We start from the raw sequence: 19,269 nt of genomic DNA, 5'->3' as shown, positions 1-19,269 counted from the left end.
AATTACCTGTCCAAAGGGTAGATCACAGATAGCAGGATTGGGTCAGGCTGAGGGGACTGACAGTGGCACAGTTTCATACACAGAGCACAGCCTGGGGACAACTGTATGCGTACTGTGAGCACACAGAGACTAGGTTCTTGTGACCAATATTTATACCTGAAATCAAGCTTCAAGTGGTGGGCTATCTTGTAAAGTAACAATGACTGGATGTTTTTCCCCAGGAATCAATAGTGAGATTCTAGAATGGTTGATTGTTTTAATTTTAGTGTGACAAAAGCAGCAATTCAATTGTAACAGCCTCAGGGTGACTGGACAAGATGAGGTGTCTGGGAATATAGCAGGGTGCAAGCAGAGAGGTTGGCTTAATGCTTTGGATGTAAGGAGATTCTGTATGTCAAGTTGCAAGAGGAAATGCAAATAATTTGGTGGAAGGAAGGAGCACTTAGTACATCCATTTAGCTTTGATTGCATTATTACCTGGATCATCCACTTGCCCTGAGGTCTCGCTCCTTTTCTCCTGGGAAGCCAGTGTTCCTAAAAGTGATTGTGACCCCTCAAGAACTGCTGGATCCAAATATGAAATATGGGGACCCCAAATACAGTGTGGGGTATGCAGGCTGTGCTAACAAGTGCCCAGAGGGCAAAAACTTAAGCCTATGGCTTAATTATAAAAATAAATATTTGGAATTCTGATACTTTTCAGAAAAGTGGGTGGCATGTTGATGAAGTGATAGAATGTGTTTTCCTTTTTAAACATCTCAATTGCTAGTGTTGTCTTCCTTTTACCTTCTGCTGGAAGTAATGGACTGTATTTTATGGCTCACTTGTGTCATGTTCCACTAAATTAAATCCCAAACACTTACTTTAATAATTTATATTCCTAATGTATCAGTTCACTTAATGCAGCAAAAGAAATGTGTGATAGGTTTCCAATATACTCCAGAGTAAAAGTCATCAGTACTAATGAGTATTTCTGGAAGTCTTTAACTTTAATCAAACATTTGGTTTTCATTCTTACTCAGATGCCTAGTATATATAAATGAAAGGTAAATTGAGGAACAAATTCCTTTTTCCTTTCTAGTTCAAAATACAGGCTATTAAGTGAACATTGCTTGATTTTTAAAAAGTGTTTTTTACTTCACAGGGTTATTGCATGCCATTCCTCTGAGAACTGTGACAATTAATTTTGCCTACATTGTCTCTTAACTCTTCCTGATGAATGTGCACCGTTCAGCCTTGATTATTCTGGCTGCGGAGTCATAAATAAGAGATACAAGAACCTTTGGCCTGCAGGCTACTAGGAGCCCAGTCCTGATTTAATTTTGTTCTCAGAGCCAATCCTCTAGCAACCATTAGTGAGACACACAGATTTATTATTGACATGCTTCATGCCCCAGGGATGACTCCGCAATAGCCTCATAAAAGCACAGAAAACATATCCAGGGTTAACCATGTTGGCCATAGAGCAAAATACAAGAACATCCAAAATCCACAAAACAGCAATATATTTATTGGGCCAACCAAAAATGCACAAAATACATTGTGCAAGCTTTCAAAGTATCAATGGCTGGTATTAAAAATCATGCCGGGGGGGGGGGGGATTGCAATGTTAGAATTACTGACCTACATTTTGTCAAGATGTTGCTTTTGTTGTTGTCAGTTAAGGTAATCTGGAGGAATATCAATGTAGGCAGAGGCAACTCCCCTCTTTTGCCATGTGGCACTGGGGGATAAAATGTAAAATAAGATTTCAACTCCATTAGCAAAAGAAAAAGTAAGTCCTCTTGAAATCCAAGCTATTTGTATTTTGGATGAGGCTACACACCTCTTTCCTAGGCAGAAAACACTGAACCTACATTGAACATTATTTTACCTCCATGGAACTGCATTTGATGGATCTTACGTATACAGCACCTAAAGGTTTTTCCAGATGCAACTGTACAGTGGCTTCTTGAGAAATGAAATGTTCTTTGCTTAAGAAAGGGTTGGGTAGCTCATCCAGGAACAAACAGCCTGGTATTACTGTTTTGTGCATTTTGGATGTATAAAAACACAAGATAAACTTATTTTAAATTTCTTAGGAGCATCAAGGAAAAGATTAAGGTCATAATCAGTCCCAGGTTCTGATTATGTGCTGTTGCCTAAGTGTCAAGTTCATAATGATGCATCCTCCTCCTCTCTTGCAAGAATGTATGATAGATCTCCATTATTTTATACAATAAAGCCCTTCACTAGATTGGGCTCAAAAGAACCTTTGGGCAGGACATTAAAGCTTCTTTATGTCTTTTTACTAGATTACTTCTTTCTTGCATTTCTCAGAAAGAAAAGCCAAAGGGAGTGGACACTGGTTTGATGAAACTGATCTAGTGCAGTAGCTGTTGAGGGAAGAATATTGAAGTAAAGAAAGATTTAATCTCTTCTTAGATTATGAATTTATCTGACATTTGGAGAAGTGCTTCATCACTTGTCATTCCTGCTTGCTAACCTGGGTGTGCGAGGATTCTATGTCTCTCTGAAATGGTTGGTTTCATTTTAAAAAGGTTAAAAAAAAAATCTGACTAACCAATGTTACACAAATATTTGGTAAATGGCTCAAGTGTATTTCTTTCAAGTGTATTTCTTTCATTATCTTGTAAGAAGCTTTAAAAGGTAGGATGCCATTTTCAGCATGTAAATCTGAAATTGCAACGATTAAAAGTTATTTAGACAAATCCTTCTTAATTAAAACTGAAACATAAAACATCTGGCATGGTACAGCTGGGGTAATATGACCATCTGGAAAAGGGAGTAGATGAAGATATTTCCAGCATGTCAGTAATGTCCCCCTCTGTCCTACAGTCGACTGATTTTAAAATTGTTTTTAAAGGCAAGCATATTAGGATTGTCTTGAATGATCACTCAGACTTTTCAGTGTTACAGCAGTTGATGTCTATTCTTTTATATTTTGAATGTGTAGTAAAAGTGAAAAACCCTTTGTGTATAAGAATGTTAATAGGTCTATTCAGTTGGCTCTTCCTAACTATAAAGGTGACTGTGTCCTGTTCTGTTTGTCAATGCAAACTTGAAAGGAATCATATGAATCATTCCTTTTGCATGTCACTGCAGGGGCCAGATTTTTTTTTCCTAGCCAGGCCCCATCAGTGCATCTGCTTTCCCCTTACCATCTGTGTGTGCACTGTTAAATATGTAGATCAGAATAAATGGCTCTGTTCATTTAACAAATGTCAGGACACTCACAGATCACTTCCTTTAGTATTGTGTGTGTGTTTAATACAGCCAATCCTACATAAATACCAAAACTGAACTAGATGAATGCACTAGATGAAGCAAACTCTCCTGAGTTGGAAGCCCCTGCTGAATGTGGCAAGCTGCTGTGGGGCTTGTAGGGGGAGTGTATGCAGATGTCTATGCAATATTTTTGAGTTGCTGAAGGATATGAAAATCCACTTATGCTTTCCCTGTTGCAAATTTCTGGATCCAACATAGTATATTATTGTTGCATCAACTTTCTTTTGCATAGACAATTGAACTAGAGTTCAAGAGAGGACAGTGTGAGAATTTTCCTTCTGAAGGCCCCTTAATTTGTGCAGTGCAAGCTTTGGAGTTCCCTCTCATGGGTTTGTTAAAAGTATGAAAAGGGATTATACTTGTTCTGGTTTATTTTATTTGGGATAGATGAATGATTTATCAGTAGACCAAAGTAGTCAGTTAATATTCATATTGCTTCTTTTTGTATTTCCTATGTATGTCATCTTTTGCATTTAACATACTGCTTACAATTTTACCCAGTCTTACAGAACAATTTTGATATATCTATTGTAGTTTTAAATTATGTATTGACTTCATACAGTATCAATCTTATACTGTGGACTACTATGTCCAAAAGATTCTTTCTGGACTGAAAGTGACACCAATGGCAAGAACCAAAGTATTGTACCTTAAATGGTGCAACACTGAGCTGGTTGGATACTATTCCCCCCTCCCCATCTCCTCCTCACTTCTCATGAGTAGTGGAAAGAGATCAGAATGTATTTTTAAAGGAGCATTTATTACATATGAGTCAAGGACCTTGAAGAGCCCTGGTGGCGCAGTGGTTAAATGCCTGTACGTACTGCAGCCTATACGTACTGCAACTCAAAACCATAAAGTTGCAAGTTCCAATACCAGCGAAAGGACTCACGCTTGACTCAGGCTTGCATCCTTCTGAGGTCACTGAAATGAGTACCCAGATTGTTGGGGGCAATTAGTGTACACTTTGTAAACCACTTAGAGAGTGCTTAAGTGCACTGATAAGCGATATAGAAGTGTACTTGCTATTGCTGTTGTTATTTTAAAAAATGAATTTGGCAAAATCCAAGTGGTCTAAAGAACACTAGTGTATTTTGGCCATACAACAGAAATCTCCTGATTCAGAAGTATACTGATTACAGCAATTTTAGAAGTAATTGATTGAAGTGACTAGCTAAAATAGTAACTTGAGTGTCTCTTTTCTACGTAATGCTTCTTATGCTATCTGATATGGGGAACCGGCAGTGTTTTTTTCCTAATGGGCCTGGGACTGGTACCATATTTGTACACAATGACTACAGCTGTTTCTTTCTTTCCTGGAAACTCTCCATGGGCTAGCAGTTAATGCTTTGTAGATCGGCAAAAGATCAATATTTTGGGTGGCACTGATCTTAAAGATCTTTGTTTCAACTCTGCTCTCATCCAGTATGTCGAACCAGAGCTCGGTCTGTAGATGGTGTCACTTTGTAACAGAGGGATGATGATTTAAGGGATGTGGGTTAATCATAAGCATACCACCAGATGGAATTAATGTATTGAGCATGAAATGAATTTGCTCCGTATAAAATGGTTACATGTATTATTTTTAAAGACTGACAGAAGAGGGAGCCCTTCCATTGCAGATAGCACATTTTTGTAGCAGACCTGCAAACCGATTTTCATTCTTAATTTCAGTTATATTGTTTAAATGGGAATGTCCAGACAGTACAGAAACATGTTGAGTATCCTTTATCCAAAATGCTTGTGACCAACAGTGTTTTGGATTGTGGGTTTTTCTTCTTCTTCAGATTTTGGAATATTTGCATATACATAATCAGATATCTTGCAGATAGGGCCCATATCTAATCATGAAATTTCTTTATGTTCCATATACACCTAAAACTTCATAGCCTGAAGATTATTTTAATACATAATATTTTTAATAATTTTGTGCATGAGTTAAAATTTGTGTATATTGAACCATCTAATTAAAAGATCATATGTACAGTGCTGTGTTAATTTACAGCACTATATAAATAAAGCTTAATAATAATAATAATAATAATGCAAAGATGTCACTATCTCAGCCACCAAAGCGGACAGTTTTGGATTTTGGAGTATTCTGGATTTCAGAATTCCAGATAAGAGATACTCAACCTGTATAACTTTCTGTCTCAAATATTGGTGGTGGTGCTGACAGTAATTTAGGACCGTTTTGCTGTTTCAGATTCTAGATAGAGAATTCAGTGTTGCAATGACAATGTCTTGTTAACATAAACAGTATTTTTTTTCACTACAAAAATTCTATAAATGTTTGTCTTTTAACAGATATCTTAATGTAGTAATTCATTGATTTTAAATGTTCTAAAGATTCTGAAGAAAAAGGTCTAGATCTTCCAGATGTAAGAGTGTTTACAATAAGTAAGTAAGTTTACAATAAGTAATCAAGTACAAAAGAGGATTTAAAGAGATTTACATACACATACATGAATGAGCTATATAGCCCTTTTACTTGAAAATTCTGTGTGGACCCAGTACAGATTTTAATGCCTGTCCTTATGTTTATACTTGAGACGACACTAAGACAGGAGATGCACAGGCTTTCACAATGAGACAAGGTAACTGGACTAGGAGATCCCATGTTTCCAAATATGGTTAGAACTGTAGAACCTCCAAGTGCTGGGCCAATCAGTGTGGACAATAGTAAAGGAAGATAGGACCTTTCAGTATCAGTGATATCTAAAGAACAATAAACTATCCATGGAAATAAGATATTAAATTAATTAAAACTGAATGAAATGGAAAAGTAAATATACAGGCATTTTTGTATTGATAGCTACCTTTCTGATTAAGCATTTTTGCAGTTGTCTGGACAGTACTAAAAGGAACATGCTGTATAGAGAGAAGTCAGTGTTGTGAGCATAGGCTTTTAGGCATGGAACAAAATTACCTACATCACAAGAATTTTATCCACTTGCTGTATACTGCATTTTATTCTATCTGGCATACTTGCAAAAATACTAGGTCATCTATACAAATATAGATAGGAGGTGCTGTCTCAAGAGACAGAAACTTCTCCTTACTGAACAGATCAGAAACTTAAAAAAAATTCTGGATGTAAAAACAGTTGCATTGGGAACGCTATATATCAGATATGGGATAAGCATTTTAAAGAGGAACCAATAAGAGGGACCAAAGATGAGACTTTAGGTGCACTACTTGGGGGACAGTGGATACAAACGGACCCGCATTAACATATGGGATGAGTAATTATGACTTAGTGTGAGACATAATGTTGAATACAACTTTACATGAGCATGCAGATTTTATAAATGCAAATGCCATCAGTTGGGTAGGAGATTGCAGCATTTGTGACAAAGAATGTACTTTCTCCCTGTATGATAGTGTTTTAGGCCCTCATTATATTTTCCTATATGTATGTCTGAGGTGAAAAGATGCCAGTCACAGAAAATAAAAGATGAATGATGATGAAGTAGAGGGTATTATTATCGAGTTTGTAGTTGATAGAAAACTGGGAGAGATAGGCAGCATATTGGAAGATAGGGACAAAAGGATCTTGATAAACTAGAAAATTGGGCTGAAACTAACAGAATGAAATTCAGCAGAGACAATTGCAAAATTCTTCATTTAGGCTACAAAAACTAAATATAAGATGGGGGATACTTAGCTTAACAGTAGTACATGTGAAAAGTACCTTGGGTTTATTGTTGTTCATAAATTGAACATGAACCATTAGTGTGATGATGAGGCAAAGCAGGCAAATATTATTTTAACCTGCATTAACAGAAATACAGTTCCAAGTCAAGGCAAATAACAGTTTCTCTATATTCTGCACTAGTCAGCCTCATCTGGAGTACTGTCTTCTATTCTAGGCATTTCATTTTAAGGAGTATGTAGGCAGACTAGAGTGAGTTCAGAGAAGGAAAATAAGGAAGTGGAAAGCAAAACATATGAGGTAAGATTGCGGGAGTTGGTTATGTTAAGCCTGGAGAAGAGGAAGACGAAGGAGTGACATTTTCTAGATATCAAAAGGGGTGTCACAGAGTGGAGATGTAGGTTTGTTCTCTGCTGCTCAGACACTAGGACTAAGTCTAATGGTTTTAGGTTACAGGAGGGTAGATTTCAGTTGAATAGTAGAAGAATCTTTTTGACGGTAATAGTTAGGGAGTGGAAGCAATAGCCTAGAGACAGGGTGGAATCTTTTTCTCTAGATGTCTACAAAATGAAGCTATACTGCTGTAGATGCTCTAGGTGGAGTTCCTACCTTGAGTAAAGGTTAAACTTGGTGGCCTGTGGAGCCCCTTCCAATTCTCTGATTCAATGTTGATGATTTTGATTGAATCGGAACCCAGCAGATTTACTAATAGAAGTTGTATGAACAATCATCTTAACATGTTGAAAATGTATTCATTGCAGTTTCTGCTAAAACTATCTGAAGGATGTGCATGTGTGTGCTGTGTGCCTTAAAGTTATTCTGACTTATGGTGACAGGTGAACCTGCCATGGTGTTTTCTTGGAAAGATTTGTTCATAGGAGGTTTGCCATACCTTCCCTCAAGGCTGAGAGAGTGTGACTTGCCCAAGGTCACCCAGTGGATTTCATGGCCAAACTGGGAATCGAGTCCTGGTGTCCAGAACAACATTCAAACTATATGCCAGGCTGGCTTTATATATTACAGGAGAAGTTAACAATTCTTTTATGAGGCACTTACTTTTTTGGTTTTCTCCTTTTCTCAAAAGAAGTGAAGATTTCCAGTAATGGAAATAGTTGGTGAGAGATTTCTTTTCTGTTCAGAAACAACCAATTTATGTTTGTAAATCCCTTAAATTGAAGAAAATAAGTGTTCATTACCCATTCTCATAAAACATTTGAACTTTATTTAAAATTATGGAAATATTAAAATGAAACATTACTTGTCAAGTAGGATACACCTGAGAGATCATTGCTGCCTTGGATTGGCAGGAAACATATTTTAGCCTTCAGAAGAAATTAAAGAAAGGGAAATTAACCTCTGTCTTTGTAAGCTGTTTCGTCCTTTCCCCCTGCAAGTGTCAGTTTGTGGTTTTGATGAATGTCAAATGTTCCTTTTCCCCTTCCTCAAACAAGGTTCTTCTCTGCATAATCCTATGTGATATTTTCCCTTACTTCCTCCAAAGATTACCTTGTTCATTCTTTCGTTTTTTTTCTGTCAGGAAGCCATTCTAAGATAGTGAATATATATGACAGCTGTACATGTTTTCCTGGTGGATTCACTTGCTATAATAACTGAAGAAGGGAACAGACACAGTTTACTGTTCTCTCCTGTCTCCCCCCAGTCATGTGATGCTGGTAATTCATTTTAACAACATGTAAAGACAGAAAATTAGATTGTAAATGTTTCATATTTTGAACTTGTTACTGCCTTACCTTCAACTGTTTAAATGATGAATATGAGCTGCATTGATAGTTTTCAAACATTTTCTTACCTTGAACATTAGACATTGAAACTAAGATTAGTATGTATGGGCCAGTGGCACAAACAGTTTGTTGAACAAAGGGGGCTCATGCAAGTTACCTTCTTTTGGTTTACTTCAGTTTCCCTTCCCACTGATGCCCTCCACACTTTATCTAGTCTTTTGTAATGATCTCTCAACCCTCAAGAGGATGGGGGTACATTGGGGAATCTTTCTGTGCATAAGCGTCTTTGTACCCATACTGCATTTGTTACAATTGGTTGAGATTGCATTCAAGTTTCTTGTTCTCTTCTCAAAGCATCTAAGGGTTGAGCAGACTGCCCAGAAAGAGCGATCTCCGGCTGCGATCGCTGTGGGACTGCAGTCACCGGATAGCCCACTCCTGAAGCAGGCCACCAGCTGCTTAAATCTGCTGCTTTTCCCGGTGGCTTCGGGCCACCTCAGGTAGTGTCAGAATGGCTTCTGGCCTCATTAGGGGCCTGCTTTGTCTAAACATCGCGCCCCAGAAGCTGCCAGAAGCCACACTATTTGGCCTGTCTGTTTTGGGCCTATGTCTTGTGAATTCTTAATTGGCCTTGATCAGTAGTAACCACTTGTTCAGATGGCACAGTCTCATATCAACCAATGCTTCCAAGCTAGTATATCTTAGTCCACATAGACTAAGCTTGTAAATGTTATTTGTCAAATTGAAAGTAGAGGGCAAGAATTTCCTCCAGGAAAATAGGTAGAGATGTTTTTGTGAACTTTTTTTTAAGCAATCTAGTTTCTTCTTCCCACCCACCCCCATCTGTCAGCCAGATAAGTAGCTATTTACAAGCTTAGCCTAGGGATTAGCAGGATCAGTAAGGGTCAGTGAGCGAAAGATTCTTCATCTTCTTGTAAGATGAGGTGGAAACACCATCAACTGAGAGAAAATATTTATATCAAGAACTATTGAGATGCCATGATATTAAAATTACTCAAGAAGAGGAAACAAAACTTGAATGCAGTGCATTTTCTTAATGATGTGAAATTTTACCAGTCCTTTCACATTTAACTAATTTGAAGTGTCAGTGGTCAGAAAAAGGAAGTGAATACAAGGGAGGTCTACCTAATACACAAAACACTCAATTTGAAAGATGTTCTATACTTGGAAGCGTATTCTGTGTTCCTGGAGGATGGAAAACTATTAATCATTTCTCAGATGGAGAGATTCCAGCCAATCAATTTAAATTTAGTAATACCATTTTTAAGGCTCTGGAAATTGAGTATTCATTTAAAGCAACAGGAGAAAATGCTTTCTGTTAAAAAAGACTATGTAAGTAAATGGCTGTGAGTGAAAACTGTTCCAAATAGCTGAAAACAAAATCCTATTTAAGAGTGCAAAGTACTGTATATACTCATGTATATATGTAAAGATTTTAGTAAAAACATTGAACCCAAAAACCTAAATCAATCTAGCCACATTGTAAGTACTTTAACTCATATTTTAAAAAAGGAACCATCCTCTGATGAAAGGCAAGAATCTTTCCTGGAAGCAGTGACCCCCCCCCTCAATTCTTTCATGCATCTAACCTTTAATGTAAGCACAGACAGTTATACTTGCTGAAATATGGAAAGTTCTTTGGCATTATTTTCCTTTGCTTCATCTTTTAGGTCCTCTGTTACTTAAGGCCAAAGCAGACAGCCCGGTAAAGCCGTCTTGGAGCTGGCTTGGGGGTGTGATGTTTAGACATGACATACCCACAGGTTGCCTGGAAGCCGCGCCAGCAATTACACACCGGCTGGCTTCCGAGCAACTCAGAGTTGTGGTGTTTAGACACACTCATCCTGAAGCCAGCAGAAAGCTGGCTCCAGCAGAAAAAGGGCAGATTTTCTCCACTCCTATTTGGGGCTGCAGCTGGCCAGATTAAATAAATAATAATAAATAAAATTTTTATTTGTATACCGCCCTTCCAAAGATCAGGGCGGTGAACAACATAATAAAATCAATACAATAAAACACAGCAAAATACATAAACCACTATAACAAAATACACAGAATACATATATTAAAAACAGATTAAAAACCCCGTTAGCCACAGATTGGGGCCACAGTGATAGTGATCATATCAAAATCCATAATTTTAGTCCCATAACTTGGCCTCAATTTATACATTAGGTGGACTTATATTTGGGTATATATGGTAGGTTTGTGGGGTTAGAGGTGGAATTGCATCTGGGGTCCAAAACATACTGCGGTAATAATCCAGTTTGAGACAATGTTAACTGCCCTGGCTCAGTGCTAGGGAATTGTGGCACCAGAGCTCTCTGACAATGCTAGGTAATTCTGGGAATTGTCGTTTTGTGATACTTAGCCTTCTTTCTCATGAAACTACAGTTCCAAGAATTTCCTAGCATTGTCAGAGAGCTCTGGTGCTACAATAAACTACAGTTCCCAGGATTCCCTAGCACTGAGCCAGGGCAGTTAAAATGGTCTCAAACTGGATTAATTCTGCAGTATGTTTTGGATCTGAAGCAGACATTCATTTTACTAAAGGGAATTAACTTCATTCACCCAGCATTCTTTGGTTTTAAAGTGGAGAGTGCAGATAAGAAACTGAAGACATGTTTTGCCTTTTGGGACTTGATTATTATGTTTGTATGATTGATAGGGATCCTATGTTGAGCATCGTGTGTTTAGTTTGCTTGGCTTGCTGTGCTCATTTGCTTCTGCCTTGTGCAGTCAAGCATGCTCACTGTTTGCATTTGGAAGGATCAATTTATAGTATGAAATCATTACTTACGGTAGTGTTTAACAATCCTCCTTTTACTGCAGTATAGATGTTTGTTTTGTAAACTGCAATTCCAATTTTCATGGCTTAAAAATATCACCTCTATGACAAACTTATTGTGTCCCCTACAACCCAGTCCCCCAGAGTAATCTTCCTGTGCAAACTTGTGTTGAAATGAGTGGGACTCTTGCTGATACAGGTCTGTGGAGATCAGAGCTAAAACCTAGTTTCATGTAGGCAATCACTCATGTACTAGCCTTGATAAAATTCACAAAGTAATTTGATGAGTGGCACACAGTGTTGTATAAACAAGGTATCCTTCCTAAGAAATAAAATTTACTTTAAAAAACAAGAGCTTTAAAAAATGGGATCTGTCAATATTCTGTCATCTTTCAGGTGACAAGATAGATATGGGCTAGGCTTTATACCATCATACAGCTTTGTTTCAAGTGTAGTTGTTGAAAGATGGGGCAACCTATACAGTGTTATTATAATATAAAGACAAATATAGTCAGAAAATTATTTAATTTTTTTAAATTGATGACCAACTATCTTTTGATATATCAAAAAAAAGGTAAAGAACAGCCCTTGTTTCCTACATTTTCCTAAAGCATGTGGAATTAAAAGAAAAATGACCTTGTGCTCTTGTTTTCAATATACAGTGTTTGAATCCTGAAGATGAAACTTCAGCAGTAACTGGAATATAATAAAGGGCTTTTTTGTACATTACAGATTGGCAAACCAGATTTGCCACTGGCCTCATTGAGACATTATGATAAACCATGCTCCATCATTATGGGAACAACTGACACAGTCTTACCTTTCAATATACTCCTTCCCTTCTCCTCCTGCATAAATGGCAGTAGCAGTTTGGAATAATTCTCTTCCATTTTAAACTAACTAGAGTTAAATATATCTGAACTCAGACCAAGTGTTTTAGTCTTGGGTCCTGACCTGGGGAGAATGGGAAAAACAAATATATAATTACTAGTTGAAATAAGCCTGCTTTAAATTAAATTGACTATATTCCCATTCCCAAAATGGTGGAGATTAGTGCACCGGCTTTCATTCCCATGCTAGGTGTGGGATGTAAACTCACAGGGACAGATTGCATATCACACAGCTCCATCCCTGGGCAGTACTTATCCTGTACCCAATCTGGGCTTCTCCCAGACCTTTTAAAGAATGGGATTTTCCCATTATTTAAAAGATCTGGGAGAAGCCTGGGTCGGGTACGGAATGAGTACTGCCTGGGGACAGAACTGTGCAATACAATCTCTCCCTGTAGTTTATATCCCCTCCTAGTGAAGGAATGAAAGCCAGTGCACTAATCTCCTTAGCTAGATCATAATTTTGTTCATCACAAATAAATGAACTGACAAAGTAGGATGAAACAAACATTTTTGCTGGGTGATATTGCATAAATAGTTTAGGTACATTTCTTACTCTTTTTAAAACCTGATTACTAAGACTGCTTGCTGTTTGCAGTTCAGTTTCAAGGAGGAAGCCTCCTGTGCTTTGACTACATTTACTTCCAGAGCTGCTTAAGGCAAAGGTTGAAGTGCTGACAGCTGTGACAAAGTCCAGTGTCATAATCTGTCACCAGATGAGTGAGACTATAGAGTTTGTGGTAGTCAACAATGCATGCCAGACATTATTCAAGTGTCTGTTTAAAAGACAGGAGGTGTTACCCTAAGGAGAAAAACTATCAGAAACTGACAGTCTTCTAGACATTTAAGGTTAAATGTATTCCTTTGAATTAAATATATATGTTTGGTTTATATTGCTTCTTGAAATCAAAATTCAGGATTTAATATTTTTATATATTACTACTTGAGGATGTTTATGCTGTGGCAGAACAATTCCACAATTTTGTTAGTCTTTCTAGTATTAATGGCCAGACCACACCAAGATAATTTGTTAATGCTGAAAGTCAGACCCAAGAAGGATAAGTCATTTTGGTTAAATTAACAACTGAAATTTGTTCAATTTGTTGAATTGCCTTATTTAATTTCTCACTTGATTAATTTCTTTTCAAACCAGACTGTCATATTTATAAGGAAAGGCACGTGCATAGTAACCATTGACACACACCCTTAGCACATTTTGTTATTAGCCCCTTTAGAAGTGTTCCCTCTGTCATTTTCAGGTTGCTTCCCCTGACACTTTCCAGATGTGTTAAACTACAGATGGCTAGGGATAGGATGCTTTAGGACTAATGAGAAAGGCTGTTCTAAAGCATGGTATTGAATTTTACCACTGATCTGCAACTCTCTTTGTGCCACCCCCTATGCACACATATGCTGTTTACTCACTTTCAAACACTGGATTGTTTGAATTTGAAAAGGTGAATAAGGAATAATTAGATTTAATTAATTATTTCTACAGTCCATTAAAATACTATCTTTTAAGTGTTACGCTGGTGCTTAAGCGTGCTTTCTTTAAAACAGTGATTCCCATATTTTGGTCTTCTGGGTGTTGGGCTTCAACTCCCAGAAGCCCTTCAGCTTGACCAGTCAAGAATTCTGGGAACTGAAGTCCAAAACTTCTGGAGAACCAATGTTTCGGAATCACTGCTTTAAAACAATTCATACAGCAACCAAAAAAATCTGTTTCCAACTATACTGTGGATGCTCAAGCCTGTGTTGTCCCCAATGGCAGTGCATGCACATGGCTGTGCCGCCATTGGAAACAGCCCCGGTTGTCCTGTGGCGGTGCATGCAAAGGAACTTGATAGCGGTTCAGCTGCATGCACACAGTGCCATGGGACAACAGGGGCTGTCCCTAATGGTGGCATGGCAGCGTGCATGCGCCACCATTGGGAACCATGTGGGCTTGCTGTCTGCGACTGCTTGGATCTGTGGATGGCAAGCCCACAGATACCAAGGGCTGACTGTACCTGATTATGGAAGAGATTGCCTTTTCCCTTAGATATTTGCTAGGTCTTTAATGTCATCATAGTTTTGTGAGCAAGTGCTTAGTCCAATCTGATATCTGTCTCTGGGACTTCAAAAGAAATGATGTGGGTTTTTTTGTGTGTGTATTTTGTTTTGTATGTATTTGATACTTTATTGATAGACACTGCTTTAAAATTTTGTAGATATCTGTAATTGTAAATATTATGCAGATAAATAATTAACAAATAGCAGTCTATTGCACTGTATACATAGTGTACCCGTTTTACTTGAATCTGTGGTTGAAATGGTTGGGAAAAAAGGGAGGAAAAGTTAGGATCAAAGAAAGGAGTCTGTAGGATCTTAATTTTTAAATTTATTTTATTTTTATTTCTTGAAATATTTCAAATATACATACATTCTCAATGCAAGTAAATGGAGCATGAGGCTTCTAAATACAGCTGTGTGCTCAATTAAGCCTGAAAGGAGGTCTGAGGTGTCAATTTAAATATATTGCTGCAACCTGAGATCTACCAGGATCTTTAACTGAGAGGAATAAAAGCCAAACCGACTTTTGATATTTGTTGCTAACAATGGGTTATATTGTAGTGTAATAAAATCCTGTCCCTTGTATAAGAGTTGTGTAACAAACAAATCTTTTTATCTCCTTTATAAAAATGTATAGGTTAAAGAGAAGGAGGGGATCAGTTTACTTGAGGGATTACAATTGTGGGGTTGTAAATAGCATTGCTAATCTCAAAGTGTCTACATCTATACAAATACAGATAGGGAAAGGGATATAAATGAGGAAAAAGAATGAGAATGCAGCCTGAAAAAGGAGGGGAAAGAAGAGCAAAGAAAGCAACCTGCCTCTGTTAGGGAATCAGTGCAAAAGCAATGATAAGAAGCAGAGGCAAAAAGCCCCTCTCTTTCCCAAACCAAAAACAAGCCCTCCCTCATTCCCTACCTACTTTTTTGCCCAAGCAACATTCAGCAGGGTGAGGGAATATGGAGGATTGTATGATCCCTATCCCTGTTTTACATTGCTTGTGCCTGTGAACAGGGACCTGTTCTTTTTATTGTCTGCATAGGTCCTAGTTGAGCCTGATAAATATTAAATGGTAATATCTGGCAAACCAGGTTTGAGAGGAGAAACAGTACTGGAAAAATGGAAGGACACAAAATCTAGAATCTGTAGACTGGGCAGAATATTATTGTCAAACTGTATCACTATATATTTGTTAGTCATACTTGCTACCAGAAAGAGCAAACAATAACATGAACAAGGAGAAATCTGAGTTTCTAGAAACAAACATCTGTTGATATTTGGGGTTTCTTTGTTCAATAGGACACTTCCTGGACAGTCGATGCTTTCAAAGTATTAAATTTATATTTTTAAAAATTCAGATGAGGACTGTTTGTTATAGTTTATCTCTTGGACTTTAAGGGGTGGTAAAGAAGCATCAAGAATGTCTTGTGGAAGAGAAACCTAGCCATAGAAAATGAAGAAATTCAATATTAAATTATAGTTACAGTTGGACAGCAGTGTGAGAACATGGAAGCTCCTCTTAAAACAAAGAGATTTACCCTAGAATTTTCTTATGAACATTACATAGTCCTGAAAATTCAACACGGTAATTTAACATGGTGTGTGTGTGTCTATTTATTTTAATTCACATGCTTCTAAATATTGGTCATATTTCCCAAGTATGTAGAAACTGCTATTATTTATTGGTAGTCCTGTTTTAATTCCAACTTAATAGGCAATTGACCATCTGAATTAACTGTTAGAAAGAATTATCTAATAAGAGTCTGAATATGCCTTTTAATATGTAAATTAAACTTATAGTTTATATGAGTATTGGTGGTAAATGTAGTCCTTAAAAGTGTTTATTCATTTAATTTATATCTGCTCCATACAGGCCTTAAAGCGGTTTATGCATGGGCTATTCTGAGGATTCCCACCTATCTTTGCTTTCATCTTAATATATTACTAGATATGTGGCTGCAGAGAAAAATGTTAAAATAATTATGTCATTTTGGATTTGGCAGTCAGTATGAAACATGTCCCTTGTTTCTAATCTAACACCAGAGGTTGAAATGTCATGGTTTCTGAGTTGTATGTTAAATTCTGATTTTTTACATTTTATTTTATTGTTCAGATTTTCTTTTTCATTTATTTTCTAGGTGCTTGAGGATGCAGAGGCTCAGCATCTGTTTCAGTCCATTTTGCCTGATATGGTGAAGCTTGCACTCTGTCTGCCTAGCATCTGCACTCAGGTTGGAAAGCATATTTTAAATGTTTTCTCTATAGCAAATGAATTTGCTATATGCCATAATGAATTTTTGAGGTCAAAATGCCAAGGCTCTGTTATGTAGTTGTAGCCTTGCTGAATTCAGGCCTAGGGAATAGTGAGGACAGCATGCATCCATAACAATAAAAGAGAAGATTAAAAATTCTTTTCCCATTCTGAAGCTGATTTGAAACATATATCAAAATCTTGCATACACTGGAGAGATGTGCTGTGAAACAGTCAGGAAGTTTACATTCTGAGATGGTTTAATTTGTTCAAGTCTTTCTAATTAATGAAAACAGAGTTAGCTATAAAAGTGGTGATTTAAATCTAGTTCTTTAGTTTACTGTTTCCTATTGAAATCAGTAGTATTGCATACCTCAATAAAGGAGATTTGGAATCAAAGTCACATGGTTGTTGTTGTTTTTTTAAGTTCATCTTTTTCAACAAAAATGTTTGTGTTATGAGTACAACAAAATTATGCATAGTTTTGTGCTGACCAGGAAATTTTTCAGGGTGAAAAAAAGAAATTTAACAGACTGTGGCTTAATATGAGAGACAAGATTCCACTCCTGAATTAAGGTTTTGAAAGGATCATAGAGGCCATAAGAGACAAGGCTTCACTCTTTGAAAATATGTCAGCTTCATAGCTGTTTTGTCCTAAAATCTTCAGTTAATTATTATAAATACCACTGCAGTTGGACCAGCTCCCCATTAAGTAATACCATATTTTACATGGCAGTTGTTTAAAGAAAGAAAAATAGAGCAGGCATAAATTATCTCAAAAGTTTACATCAACAAGATAGTGTAAAATGTAACATGTCTAATCCACATTATGAGGGGGTACAATTGATAAGGTACACCTTTCAACAGTGATTCTCCTAAATGTGGTGTCATTTTTAGCCTAGGAACACATAGCCCATGTTTGTATGTGTGCCCTCTGCCCATTTTTGTGGTTATTGTGATGACACCAAATTTCAGTAACATGAGGACAGTGCACGCACACACATACTAGAAAATCCCAAACAAGATTTGTTTTTTTGAAAGTGATAGTATGAGGATTTTGTCACTGTGCTGCCAAAGTTCTGTGGCACAAGAACTGCCCATTTCTGCATTAGCCACTTTGCATCAGCAAAGGGCGCCTATCAGTTTGGTCACATCATTTTCAGAAATTCCTTCCTCTTGGAGCCAGAGGCATTCCATATTAAGGATTTCATTAAGGTTTGGTCCTAAGAGATGGCATAGCTATGGTACCCCGGTCCCCCCCCCCCCCGCCCCTTTCTCAGAAGTGATGTTATATGAATGTATCAATGGACCCTTCAACTATCAGATTTGTTCCATTCCCAAATAAAATGTGCTGCTTGTCAGACTATATTCAAAAAAACCTGAGGAGGTTTGTCATGGCTCACCAAGTGAATTCTGCCTTGCCAAATAGACTGGCCCTGATAGGACATCACTGCATATCTTCACCTTGGGAAGTATCTGCATTGCTCTTTTTGCAGAGACAATGATATATTTACATGCGTTTCAGATCCACAATCAGGCTTGGTTCTGAGTAACAAAGAAGTGTCAGTGAATATAGCAAGAAATGTGATGACCTTTCCACACTAGTGTTCTTTAAAGCATGAGTGCCTCTGGAGGTGAGGCTCTAGACTAACATAATATTAAGACAGGGCTATTTAGTATGAACTCATTCCTGCTCATGCAGTGTAATGCATGAAGAGAGATTTAACGTGGTCATAGTAGTTCATGTAGCTGTTCTACTTGGAGGATTTTTTTAACTATGTAAACAGACAATTTGGATAATCAATTGGCTTGTTACAGCATCATAATTTGCATTAAGGCTGTCTAAAATCTATTAATTCTTGTTTGATCTTGTGCAGTATTTTTGACCTCTGTGAAATGAACGTTTTTACATTTCCATAGATATACACTATTTTTCCTTCCAAAGCTCGCTCCCAGATCAGCCAGATCTTAGATAAACCCAGCTTTTAATGGTTATCTTGGAACACCTTAGGGAAATAAAGAATTCCAATGAAAAAGGTTCACATGTGTGCATCTCTGGAATGCATCTCTTCACATGTATGCATCTCATTATAGATGCTATTCTTTGTGTTTTAGCTTTATGTTCAAGCTTTAATGGAAATAACAGATTTCTCACAAAAATTTTGATAGTATAAATTAGGTTATAAAATAATCATACAGAAGTGGTGGTGCTCAGTTGGAGTCTTGTTGGGGGGTTTTGAACGTTGACATTTTTTGCTTCCATTTATGGAGGAAGGTAAACTTCAGTTCCTCTTTCATAGTTGTGTTAGTTTATGTATCATCATTCTGCCTTGTTTTGCAGCTGTTGTGATTTCTGTGATTGCTCATTTTCTTTCAACTATGCGACACTGAGACTGCATAATACAGCTGTTGCAATCTTTTTATTTAATTTTTCTTTCACTGTTGCTCATATTCCATCTGGGCACTTCATTTTGTTCAAAGTAGTGAAGCTTTTTTTTTTGTCATTCTTGTTGTTATTGATTAAAAATCTGCAATTTGTCAAACAAGACTCTTCCCAATCATCTAGGATAAATAGCTCTTG

General features: G+C 37.2%; 1 protein-coding gene across 1 annotated transcript in view; it reads left to right on the top strand.

The window, feature by feature from the left end:
- Nucleotides 1–19,269, top strand: part of PARG (poly(ADP-ribose) glycohydrolase) — an 81,010-nt gene that overhangs the window by 18,585 nt on the left and 43,156 nt on the right. Inside the window, exon 8 of the mRNA XM_042459661.1 lies at nt 16,576–16,668. Coding sequence (XP_042315595.1) covers nt 16,576–16,668 — 93 coding nt within the window. The remainder of the gene's footprint in view (nt 1–16,575; nt 16,669–19,269) is intronic.

The sequence above is a fragment of the Sceloporus undulatus genome, chromosome 3 (assembly GCF_019175285.1).
Source record: "Sceloporus undulatus isolate JIND9_A2432 ecotype Alabama chromosome 3, SceUnd_v1.1, whole genome shotgun sequence".
Lineage (NCBI taxonomy): Eukaryota > Metazoa > Chordata > Lepidosauria > Squamata > Phrynosomatidae > Sceloporus > Sceloporus undulatus.
Note: the sequence above shows the minus strand (reverse complement) of the source record. Positions and strands in the feature narration are given on the sequence as shown.